An 11863-nucleotide genomic window follows, 5' to 3' on the forward strand; every position below is an offset into this window, starting at 1 on the left:
CACCCCCGCGCCGCCCCGCAGAGCTTTTATCTGCCTTTTGGAGGCTGCGTCTGCAGAGTGCCTCTGAATCAGCCCACGGCTTGGAAAGGTGAGTTGGGAAGGTAGAAGGAAAACAAATGTCTGTCTTCTGGCACAGGCATTCAATAATTCAATAACGAGCTGCAAAACGTGGGCTTTCGTGCCCTTGTAATCGCCCTCGCGTCCCGCAGAGGAGCAGTGATATGAAAGTCAGGAAAAGCCTCTGGAAAATACAGAATGGGAAAATCAGAGAACAAACAGAAAAGAAAAAAAAAAAAAAAAAAAAGAACATCATCTGTTGGGAAGGAAAGTGGAGAGGGAAAGAAATTGGGGCTGGAAAGTGAGTTCTGTCTAATGGATTTCAGTGTCAGTAACTGAGCTTTGCCTAACCGCCCTCCGGCCCCTATGCAGAGGAGACAGGAGAAATGCTGCAGAGCAGATGTAAAAGGTTCAGTGCACAATTACTCTGTCAGGGAGGGCACGGCCACGTAGGGCTGAGCGAGATGAGCCCAGCGGGAGAAGCAGCTTATTATGGCACTAAGTGCGACTGATGCCTTCAGGGATGAGCAGCTCCTGCACCAGGAGCAGCAGCAGAACTGAGCATCGCCCACCGTGTGTCTCCTGACATGAAAAGGAGGTGGAATTTAATTACTGGCTTTCTCTTCGAGTTCATCCCAGGCAGAACAGGTCCTTGGGCTGCTTTGGTTTTGGTCCAGATCGCGTCAGGACACAGATGGACTCTGGACCCAGAGTTTTGGGATAAGGTCTCACAGTGTAAGCTCGGTGCCTCCAGAGCTGGGGCAGCAAGGAAGCCTTACAAAGCTCTGCCCAGTTGCTGTTCACAGGTGATGGTCACGATCAGTACAGGCCCTGGTAACCAGCCTGGCCCGTGCCATAGGCTGCCCAGCAGGATCCCACCAGACAGAGCCCCACTTTATCCCTGCAGTTACCTTGTCAGGGGACCCAAGCGACGTATCTCAGCACCCCACGGGTCCAGACAGGTTCTTTAAAGCACAACCCCATCACTGGGGATGATTTGGCTTGGCAGGATGGCTGGCTGCTGTGGGTAGCAGGACACAAGGCAGCATTCCTGCCCCAGGACCAGCTCAGGAGAGCACCCAGCTCACGTGCCTCGTGGGGGCCAAATGGCATTTACTGGCATCCTCCTCTAGAGCCGGAGGCTGGTCAAGCAGCCGGCCCATGTGCTCTGAATGCCTTTGTAGCAGCTTTGCATCCCAGCTGGAGATGCTCTTCTTGGAGACAGTTGAAGTGAGGACCGTGTGTACCCCAGCATCTTGACATGCTGCCAGCCTCTCTGCAGAGTGTTGCTGAGGGGGCAGCAGGAACTGGAGAGGTTGGAGTCAGGCCTCATCTGACCACGTAGGAGCTGGTTTTCAACCCCACGCTTTGCTGCCTGAACGGAGCGTGTGGTCCTCCTGCCAGCTCCACTCCATGGACGTCTACCTCTTATCATGGTGCTGAGAACAAGAATCCCAAGTACTCTGAGGGGAACCTTGGTTATCACTGCTCCTCCTGCATCAGCCAAAACTGAGGCGAGACCAGGCAACACAAACACCTTGAGGCAGGAGCGGAGCGGGGGTGTAAACCTCACGTTCACAGGGAGCTCCTGGTTTGGGTGCAAGCATCTGCTTTGCATGGGAGCAGTCACCCCAGGGAAGAGCAGACCCTTGAGGCAGGGCCAAACCCACCCACCCCTTACCTGCTGCAGCGCGTCCAGTCTGCAGAGAGCTGGGAATGAGAAGTCCGGGGTGGTTACAGCCTGAGTCAGGAGTCGCTTGGAGACAAGGCAAGGCACACTGAGTCCTACCCCAGCAGCACGTGGGAAGCTGCTCTCTCAACGCAGCACAGCCTCGGACAAGCGGCTGGGCACCAGTGGGCGCTCAGCCCAGGTCCCGGAGCTGCCTCACCCGTGGGATGCCTGGGGTCCTCCCACCTTTGGTCTGTGGGGGCTCAGCACTGGCCGGACATCTGGCACCACCAGCTCCTCGCAGACCTTCAGTGCTGATGGCTGCGTGCCGGGCAGCGGCAAACCCATTTCGCTCTTAGGTTGGGGGTGTTGTTTTAACCCCTGTGAGGACAGAGTCCCCCCACACCCTGCTCAAGGAGCTCCAGGGACAAGGCATGCCCAGCAAACAGCTCCACCAGCACTACGGCTTCACGCTCAGCGGTGAACGACTGGATCTCCTGGCTCGGTGCACACCCAGTGCATTGCTGGGCACGGCTGGTGATGTGTGAACAGCATCGCGTGTGGGTAGCAGCACTGGCAGAGCGTGGACAAGAGTAACGGCGTCTAATTAGAAAAGAAAGACCATATCCTTCATTCTAACAATTACTTTAAAGAACAGACCAAGTGTGAGGGCATGGATGACTTAACAAGCACCATAATTACCTTGCCTCGAGAACTGCTCTGCAGTGAAGCTTTAGGCACGGGAGCTCTGTGGGCATCGTTTAGGGGTGTCCAAGCCCTCCCCATCCCCAGGCCCTGCAATGAGCCCCACTGGGGATCTGGCTCTTCCGAGAAAGATTAAACCAGCCCAACAAAGAGCACGGCAGGCACGGAAAGGAATCAAAACTCACCCAGCGTCACCACCTCCAGCTCCAAAATTTATTGAACTACAAACACACAGCACGTGAGAGCATCCCACCTGGGAGGGATGTGGGGGCACACACCCCCTCTGCGTCACACAAAGGGCAGGAGCTTCAGCCACTGCTTTTACAGACATCACCCAAGAAGAACAGGAACAACTTACTTCAAATTACAATGGTAACGAGACAGAATTTACAAAAATATAAATAACCTATTTGTAACCTTAAACAAAAATAACACCCACCATAACCCCACCATGTACTCCCCTAGGTAAACCATGGCTGCAGAAATGTATTTATTATTGCTCATTAAAACAGCACCAGAGTCCGCAGGATTAAGTAACCCAAAGCACACAGGGCATTTCCCCCAACACCCACAGACTCTTCTGAGAAGTGTGCCCAGATCACTGAATCCGAGTTTGCTTCAGCATCACCCATGTCTGTAAGGGCAGAATGAAGGCAATGTTCCTGTAAGCACCCAGTGTAAGGAAAGCACCAAGGATGTAATAGTTGTGCATTTTAATAGGATTTAAGTGCATGCCTGCCTTTCAGTCTGTGCTTAAAGAGCTTCCCAGAACAGGGCTGGACTTACAACTTGGCGCACAAACTCCCCTGTCAGTCAGACTTCCAGGCAAGAGTGGTGTCAGGAACGACGGCTTGGAAAAGGCCAATCCTGCTGCACAAGAGCCCTTCCATTGTTCAGCCCCAGATGAAGTTTGCACAGACGCTGAATGATTTGATCTCGTTCAGCTCCTTTGGAGCCGTGCCAGCTTGGCACAAGCCGCTTCCTGGCGCGGCAACGCGAGACCCGGTGCCACGGGAATTTCCTTCCCTTGCATTCCACTGCTGAAAACACTACTGAAAAGCACAAGTCAAGTATCGAGTCCATTGGTTCCCAGCTAAAGAAATCCACCGATGCCCATGCTGCAGTTATGCCCCAGGGTCCGGGCTCTCCTGGTTCTATCTCACAGGGGCTGCAGCTGGGCTCGTGGAAGTCTGGCCAGAGAGGTCCCTGGGGGTGAGTTAAAGGCCACTCGTGGAAACTTTGGCCCGTGTAAACACAGCTGATGTTGTTGCCAAAGCTGGAAGGAGGGTGCCCACTGTGGACACCGGTGAGAGAGGGGAACAGCCCTTGGGTGGGAGCTGGGGGGCTCTGACACTGAACCCCCCCCATCCCAAAATGCTCTCACACAGGGTCAAGCTCCCCCTGAGCACCAAACATGGCAACTCGCACGAGATGGTGTAAGAGGCTCCGAGTGGGACTGGGAACGGGGAAAACACACTGAAAACACGGTTAAACCCACCCCTGCCTCACACCACCCACTCCTGACAGCCCAGTGCCACAGGCAATGTGCCCAGCACCGTGCTGGGCTCAGGGGGCAGCACCCGAGGTGCAGGAGCCGTGTCATGGCACAGCACCCACCCTACACACTGCATATGGCACGGCACCCACTGATGTGCCCCCTCCTCAGCCTTAAGTTCCCGAGTTCCCACCGTGCTCAGACATCAACCAGCTGAAAAGGAACAGCTTACCTGACAGACCATGAAGGGAATGGGATCGATTCTTTAAAGAAGAGAAGGAAGAAAACAAATTAAACCCAAATGCATCCCAGGGGTCCTGAGCCCACCCACGCCAGCAGAGCTGCTCAGCACATGTGGGAGGGACAAACACCACAATCCGCAGCACACGTGAGGTGATGCCCTCATTAATCATTTCAATTAAACAGCCGTCCCTGCCCCTCCCTTGCTCTGGACACTGCACTGCCATCCTGCCCGTCCCCACAGCTCAGGGCACCCGGGGATGCACGGACACAGGGACCGGCAGAACAAGACCCCCCGGCTGGTTCTACCTCCAAAGCCAGTGCAGTGATTTGAGCTGCATGAGTGCCCTGGCTCAGCTGGGTGCATTGATCGTGGTTCCCGCTGGAGATGACTGTGTCGGCAGTCACGTTAAATATTTATTCACCTTTGTTACGCGATTAATCCCGCTGATAAAACTGGAATAGAAACACCGGGCTGGGCCGGGCTTTGGCGGCGCTTCCCCCGCCGGCCCCAGTGCAGGGAGAGCCCCGGGAGCGCCCCAGGGACCCAGCCCGGGGGGTGTGGGGGGGTCCCCGCTCAAACTCGCGCGGTCCCGAGCGGGAAACGGCCCTGAGAGCCACGGGACGAACGGGAAGAGGCGCCGCAGCCAGCTGGAACTGCCGGCGCCCCCGGTTATCCCACCACATCCCGAGCGCGCTCCAGTCTAACAGAGTTGAATGGGGAGGAGGAGAGATGCGCAGCGGTCCGCGCCGCGCTGGGCCGGCCCCGCAGGTCTCCCGCGTCCGGGGGCCGATGCCCAGCCAGGCTGCGGCTCGGCGGGGATGCCCGCAGGGTAACAGTGCCGCTTGCTGGCAGCCGGCACGGCCGGGACCCCAGGAAGGAGCTCGCCAGCCCCAGCCCCCTTGGCAGCTGCCGAGCACGGAGCTCGGAGCCCCCAGCGCCGCCAGCTCCGCCCCGCCGCCGTCCCCGGGACAGCCCGGGCTAGAGGAGCCGCCGGCACCCGTGACCTCAGCGAGAAAGGCATCCGCGGCCGGCACCCCTCGCCGGCTGCCGGGGCAGCGCCGCATGCCCGCCCGCCCCCGCACCGCCCCGCCCCGCCAGACGCGCCCGGCTCGGGGGGGCTCCCGCCCGGCAGCCGCCACCCGCAACGGCCGGGCGCCTGCCGCCTCCAGCCCGGGGAGGGGACACACGGGACGCACCAGCCCTCCCCCGCAGCCGCCCCCAGCACGGAGAACGCCAGGACAGCTCCAGGCAGGAACAAACACCGCAAAACCTTTAGAACGAGCTGGATCCGCGGCGCCAGCACCGGGACTCAGCCCCGACCCCGACCCAGCCCCGGGCACCCGCCCCAGCTCACGAGCATGGCAGGGGCGGAAGGGGAAGCAGCCCTGCCTCTGCGGTGGAGGCAAAGCCTTGATGCTCAGCAGACACCCACGGGCCCTGGGTGTGAGCCAGCACCATCCCCAGGCCAGCAGCCACCGCGCCGTGAGCAGGACATCATACATCAACCTGTCCCCAGACGCTTCACAACAGGACACGAAGGGGAAGGTGCCAGGGTGGCACAGGAGACCACGGCAGAGCCCGGCACAGCTGCCATGGCTGAGTCCTCTGCTAGCGACAGGCTCTGCCGCAGAGGGAGAGGAGCAGGGAAATGGGAGGGTGAGGGGCGGCACCTGGGAAAGCAGAGCATGGGCCAGACAGGAGGGAGATGACAGCTGGACCCGTGGGAGGGTGGCTGCCCATGGGGACCCTGTGCCAGTGGTGCAAACAGCACAGGGCTCACTGCTAAGCAGTGACTGACAGCACTCTGCAACAAGGGAGGTCAAAACAGCCAGAGAAAAACGTCTCCAGAGGGGCCTGAGCAAACCCACCTGCCAGGAGGAGGCACAGCATCACCTCCCAGCCCCTCCCTGAGGAGAGATGCTCCTCTTGGTGTCCTCCTGGCCTGTCATGCAAAGTCCACCTCCTTGTCCTCCCCACGTGCACACCAGGGAGATTATGTGACCTCAGGGCTACCAGCTCCTCTCCCACAGCAGCACACGCAGAGCCTGGAGCTTCCTCCGTCCCTTCTCCATCCTCTAGTGCTGGCAGCCCTGGGCCTGGCCGCGTGTGAAGTGGTCGCAGAGCAGGAGCAAGGCATCGATCCTCTGGAGCCGCTGCAGAGCCTGGGCCAGCAGCGGGATGGTGACGGCGTCTCCCGAGCGGGTAAAGTGAGCGATGAGCTGCTCGAACCCCGATACCTGTCCCAGCAACTGGGGCGCGAGCCCCAGCTCCAGCGCCACATGGCTGAAGTTCTTGGCACCGTTCAGGGAAGGGTCCAACAGGAAGGCCAGTGCCTGCACCAGGGAAGGGGGCAGCTCTGCGAGGGACAGACCTGGGCAGCGACACAACAAAGTGGGGTTACAGACCAGCCCCGCCGGCTTGGACGAGAAACAACAGCACAGCCCTGCCAAGCCCGTCCTGCCAGGCAGGTGAAACACTGTCCCGCCACTGCAGGCATCTCCCCCAACACTGCTGCCAGGGCTCAGCAACACAAGAGCTGCCTCAGTTCCACAGGGCTGGTAACCCCAACACTCCTAACAGAGATGAGGCAGAAAGATACTCACCCTTCGTCATGCTGCTGATCCGAGTCACGAGGCTCTGGGCATCATCCACCTGGCAAGACAAGGACCCTGAGGTTGGTGGCAGTCTGGTGACAACAGCAGCACCTGTCATAGAGGAACAGCACTTCTCCCCCCAGCAGTACTGCCCCATGGAACCACCTTGGAATGCTCCAGAGCCTCCCAGCAAACAACTTCCAAGAACGGCCACCCAGAGCTAGACTGTCCGAGGGACATCCCTGGCATCTCCTGAGCCTCGCTGACATTTGTCACCACGATCATTACAAACTCACCAGAGGGGGAGGAGGGAGAAGCTCCCCAGCTGCCAGGTCAGCTTTCTGGCAGGCCAGAAGACAAGGATCACCTGAGCTCTCATCAGAGACACACTTGTACGTTCAATAAACCAACTCAGGTCCTTTGGGTGTCCGAAACCACGCCAGCAGGTGACACCGCCACAGCCGGTGGCCTGTTGAGTGACACCTCCCCAGACTAACTGGTTTCAGTGAGCACCAGCCAGGCCCAGACACTCATGAACCTGTCTATGTCCCTGACCTGCCAGCAAGCCCAGCACCCTGTGTCGAGCCCCGGGTGTCTGGCAGTGGCTCAGGGGAGTAACGAGGTCAGAGGGACTCACCGGCTGCTCCCCGCTTTCGGCAGTGGGGCTGGGGAAGGCGGAGGGCAGGTGCCGGAGCCCCTCCCGCCCAGGGCCACCGTTCTCCACCGGGATCCTCTGTGCCGCGCGGCTCGCCGCAGCCTCCGACCGCTCGCTGCCCACAAACTCTGCCTGGCTGGAGAACTTCTGGAGGTCCAGCTCAGTGCACTCCACGGGGGCGTGCGGCCACTTGTGCTGCATCTCGGAGGCGCAGGAGGAGAGGGGGGCCAGCACCTCCGCTGTGCCCGGCTGGCCCTGCCTGGGGTCGGAGGGTGGCCGGGGTCCGGCCAGGCAGTCGCCACGGCCCGAGGCCCGGATGAGGGGCTGGCTTTCCAGGAGTCTCCTGCCCAGCTGGGCTTTGGAGGCAGTACCGGCAGTGGCTGGCGACATGTCCAACTCCATCTGGAGAGAGGGGAGCTGGAGACCCACAGCTTCCCCGTCTGAAATGAACTGGACTGCTTCCACAGGACCTGAAACCAGAAGCCAGTGTGGCTCAGGGAAACCCGGGTCTGCCCACCCAGCTGCTGGACCCACCAGCCCTGAGCCAGTGAGCAGAGCCACGAGCTCCCTGCCAGTGGCCAGACCCCTGTACTGAGCAGGGCCCTTCTGAGCCTTTCCCCAGGGCCAGAGGTGGGGTCAATCCCTCCCCAGGGGAGCGGGCTGGGGGCATCAGGAGCTGCAGGGGCCGCACATGATCATTTCTGGTACCAGGTCTACAAGTGTTTGTGGGAGAGGTCCTGAATTTCATGTTGGTGGGACTCAGACACTACCCAGCTCCCTCCGTCCTGCCTAAGGCGTCTCAGAAAGTCCCAGGACTGTGCAAGCTGGGGCCCAGCACCACCCTCCTGCCCCAGCGAAAGCGGAAGGTGGCCGGAGCAGGTACCTTCTGCCTGCCTGTAGCAGGGGCTCAGGTTCTTCACTCCCAGGCAGCAGGGACCAGACATCTGCTCCTCGCACAGGAACCTGCCGGGCGCCGCTGCAGCGGGGAACATGGCTCGCTGGCCTGAGAAGTTCTGAGTCCTCAGGAAGACTTGGAGGACAGAGGAGAAACAGTCTGAGTGAAGGCTTGGCGCGCTTCCCCAGCATGTCCTCAGCCCAGCGGTATGTCTGCCGGCAAGAAGCCGGGAGCCTGCAGCTCCCTGGCACGCTGCTGGGTGCCAATGTGCCCCAGCCCCAGCCACCAGCCATCCATCCTGCCCCCCTCCCTCACCGCTCTTGGGCCTGCCCTGCAAAGAGCACCCCCCCCCAAACCCTCCCCAGAGCCCCAGAAGAGAATGGCCAGCTCTGGCTGCAAAACACGGGGTCTGCTGCTGCGGGCACCAGGGAGGAGGAAGGCTGCTCCCTGCCCCTCTCTGAGCAGCCCGCACACACAGGACGTCCTGTAGATGTAAGCAGCAGGATGAGGTGTCTATTCTGTGTGAGCAGAGGAGCACCCAGCTCACTGTGTGCTGCAAGAGCAGCGATGGAAGGGGCAATGCTTTACATGGGGAGGAGGGAGGGCGGGGGCCACAGGCACACATGAGCAGGGGGGAGAAGGGCTGCAGCACTGACTCACCTCGCTGGCACTGGCTCTTCCAAAACCGCTTGCAGTAGATGATGGAAAGTGCCAGGAGCACCAGTACAATGATGACAAGGGCGCTGCTGGTCAGTGCAAGAAGCGCTGTGTCCTGTGGCGGCACGGTGGGGACAGCTACCTTCACCAGGTTTGTCCTGGACCGACCTGCAAACACACCAGCCTCAGAACACCAAACCCTAACCCAGCAACACGGACCACCCTCTCCTTGCTTGACCCCCTGGCAACATCTGAGGGATGGCAGCTTGCGCTGCGGCCAGTGAGCAGCATCAGCGGAAGGATGGTGCACGATGACTTAATGCATCCCATGAACCCGCTCCACCATGTCCCCACCATCCCCTACCCCAAGTGGTGAACCCCCCAGCCTTGCTGAGGGAAGACACGTACACTGAGGCTCGGAGGAGGGTGTCTGCTTGGTGCATGGGATGCACTCCCAGTCCAGCTGCCCGCTGATCCGCGCCTTGCGGTAAAACCTGCCAACAGAGCAGAGGGTCTCAGTAGCACATGGCTCCACAGCGATCCCCCACCAGCAGTGAGGAGAGCCGCCCCTGTGCTCCCACCCCAGCAGGCTGGGACACCCCCAGGCTGTAGGTCCCCCCATTGCTGGCTGAAGAGCCTGACTGATTCCTCGGCCCAGAGTCCCGCTGCTCGCCAGCCCTTGGGCGATTCACAGGTTGGCTCTATGGATCAGACTTCACTTGTGGAACTCCTTAAGCCCTTCACCCAAGGCACAGTCTGTCCTCCTCTTTGGGGAACACCAGCCATGGCGGGGGTCTACAGCCACCCATCTTCCAGGGCTACCCACCCTGGCATTGCTCTGCTCATTCCCGGGAGCTCTCAAGTTCCCTTCTCTGGAGCTACGAGCAGCCAGCTGAGAGGTCTGATTTGCATGTTGTTAGCAGCATCCTCAAAGAGGCAGCCCAGGGTCAGGCCCCATGTTCTGGGTGGCCTCTAAACCACCCGCCCTGTCCCTCGCCCCACGCGCTCCCCACAGCCAGCATCACGGCTCGGCTGGAGCCAGGTCCAGCCCCCCTCACCCCGGCAGGCACTCCCCGCAGACCGCGTTGGTGGTGGCCGTGCAGTTGGACTTCTGGATGCGGTTGATGAGGGTGCAGGAGAGGCAGGGCTTGCAGCCGTGGTGCCCCCAGCTGTCCTTAAACTTCCTGGGCGGGCAGGCGACGCACTGCGCATCCCCCCCGCTGCCGTCACCACAGTCCTGCAAGACATGACCTGGGGTTTGCAGCTGCAGCGAGGACCCACCTCAGATCCCAAAGCGCTGCCAGGGGAACGGTGTCAATTCTTTGGGGGCAAAGGCTGGAGGGGTAACTGTTTGTGTTAGGCGTCCTCAGCACCCAGCCAAGGGCAGACACCCCCGGAGCAGCTCCGATAGAGACACACGGGGAAGCAAATTGCTGCCCAGCCAGTGCCCGCCGGCCCTGCGAGTGAGGAGGAAAGTTCCAGAGTGACATGGTCACCACAGTGGGGGAGACCCCGTGGGGTGCTGAGTGGGAAGCACCACTCCTGCTGCCGAGGCTGGGCTGGACCCCCACAGCCACATGCTGCCCATGCCCACCCAGCATGCAGCCTTCCCACCTCCTACTTCCATCACCCCATCCCGGATAAGGGAAGCTGCTCACTCCACCTTCCCACTGAGTCCCAGCTCTTCCCAACATGCCAGGACCTCAGACTGTCCTTCCGAAGGAAGGCTGGTGGAGGGTTCACCCCGCACTGCACAGGCCACAGTGTCAGACAATTCCCAGTCCTTCCAGAGCCATCGATTTACCTTGGAAAGCTCCTGCCCGGGCATGCAGTTTCTGCAGGGGGTGCATTTCCCATGCTCCAGGTACTCGCCCTCCTGGCATTCCATCGGGGCTGGAGGGGGCTGGGAGCCTGTGGAGCGGGGAAAGAGGAGGCAGAGAGGTCACAGCTGGGAACGTGCCATTCTCTGGGCCAGAACAAGTCTCTCCTCTTGGGCATCACAAGTGCCCCGGCAGCAGGAGGCTGCCCAGCGGCTCAGGGCTTCCCAGCAAGCCTGGTGATGAACGCCTGGCTTTGCTGTCACCTCACAGCCTTTGCTGTCACCCCACATCCTTTGCAATGGAGCAAATGGCATTTCACTCCCAGCCGTGAGTCTGGCCCATGCACAGGAGGCCAATGGACCTCACAGCCACAGCCAGAAGGCTGGGTGCCCAGGCTATGGGTGGGGAGCTCAGTTCCATCAGCCCAGCTCTGTGCAGTGTGGCTACATTGGGCTGCTGTGACCAAACACCAGTGGCTGGCCACCTTCCTCAAAAACACCACCCAGAGCATCCCCAAAACACCATCACCATCCCTGGTGAATTAACGGTGGAACCAGCCCAGCCTCAGTACACAACAGGCGACTCAGCCTGAAGCTACAAACCCGAGCAGCTTACTGGGGTTTTGTGGTTTTGTGATGAGAGTAACAGCAAAACCCAGCTCCACTAGACCAGCCTTTGTTTGCCCTTCCCATCTGCTGCACAAGGTTGAGAGAAACAGGGTCTGACCAGCCTTGGGAGCAGTACCTGCTGCTTCCAAGCACCCACCAGGACCAGGGAGCCCCTGAAAGAACCCCCACTGAACCACCCGGGAAAGCCCAGGGTTTTAAGCAGAGCTGTCCTGCTCCACAGCCTTGGGAGGTACAAGAGCACAACCAGGGAGCCTGGACCCAGCAAGGCTCTTGCAGCAGGGGGGGAGCAGGCTGCAGGGCCCCCAGCCCCTTCCCGCCCACCCGCACCACTTCTGGGCGCCGTGTCCCACAGCAGCATTCCTGCCCAGGCTCTTTCTGCACTCCTCTGCCTAATCCCCACCACTCCCTCACCGGCTGCCCTCGGGAAGCCGACACTTGGACGA

The 11863-nt window shown here is 60.4% G+C and overlaps 1 protein-coding gene across 1 annotated transcript; it reads right to left on the reverse strand.

Annotated features, from left to right (window-relative positions):
* Positions 1-6053: 6053 nt before the first annotated feature.
* EDA2R (ectodysplasin A2 receptor) lies at positions 6054-10859 on the reverse strand (the record flags this gene model as incomplete). Its single annotated transcript, XM_084269347.1, has 8 exons — positions 6054-6541; positions 6774-6822; positions 7402-7889; positions 8303-8449; positions 8975-9139; positions 9380-9465; positions 10030-10208; positions 10776-10859. The coding sequence occupies 8 exons, from the start codon at positions 10857-10859 to the stop codon at positions 6246-6248; spliced, it is 1494 nt and encodes a 497-aa protein (XP_084125473.1). The 3' UTR covers positions 6054-6245.
* Positions 10860-11863: the final 1004 nt, after the last annotated feature.

Source organism: Gallinula chloropus, assembly GCF_964237585.1.
Source record: "Gallinula chloropus genome assembly, chromosome: 11".
Taxonomy (NCBI): domain Eukaryota; kingdom Metazoa; phylum Chordata; class Aves; order Gruiformes; family Rallidae; genus Gallinula; species Gallinula chloropus.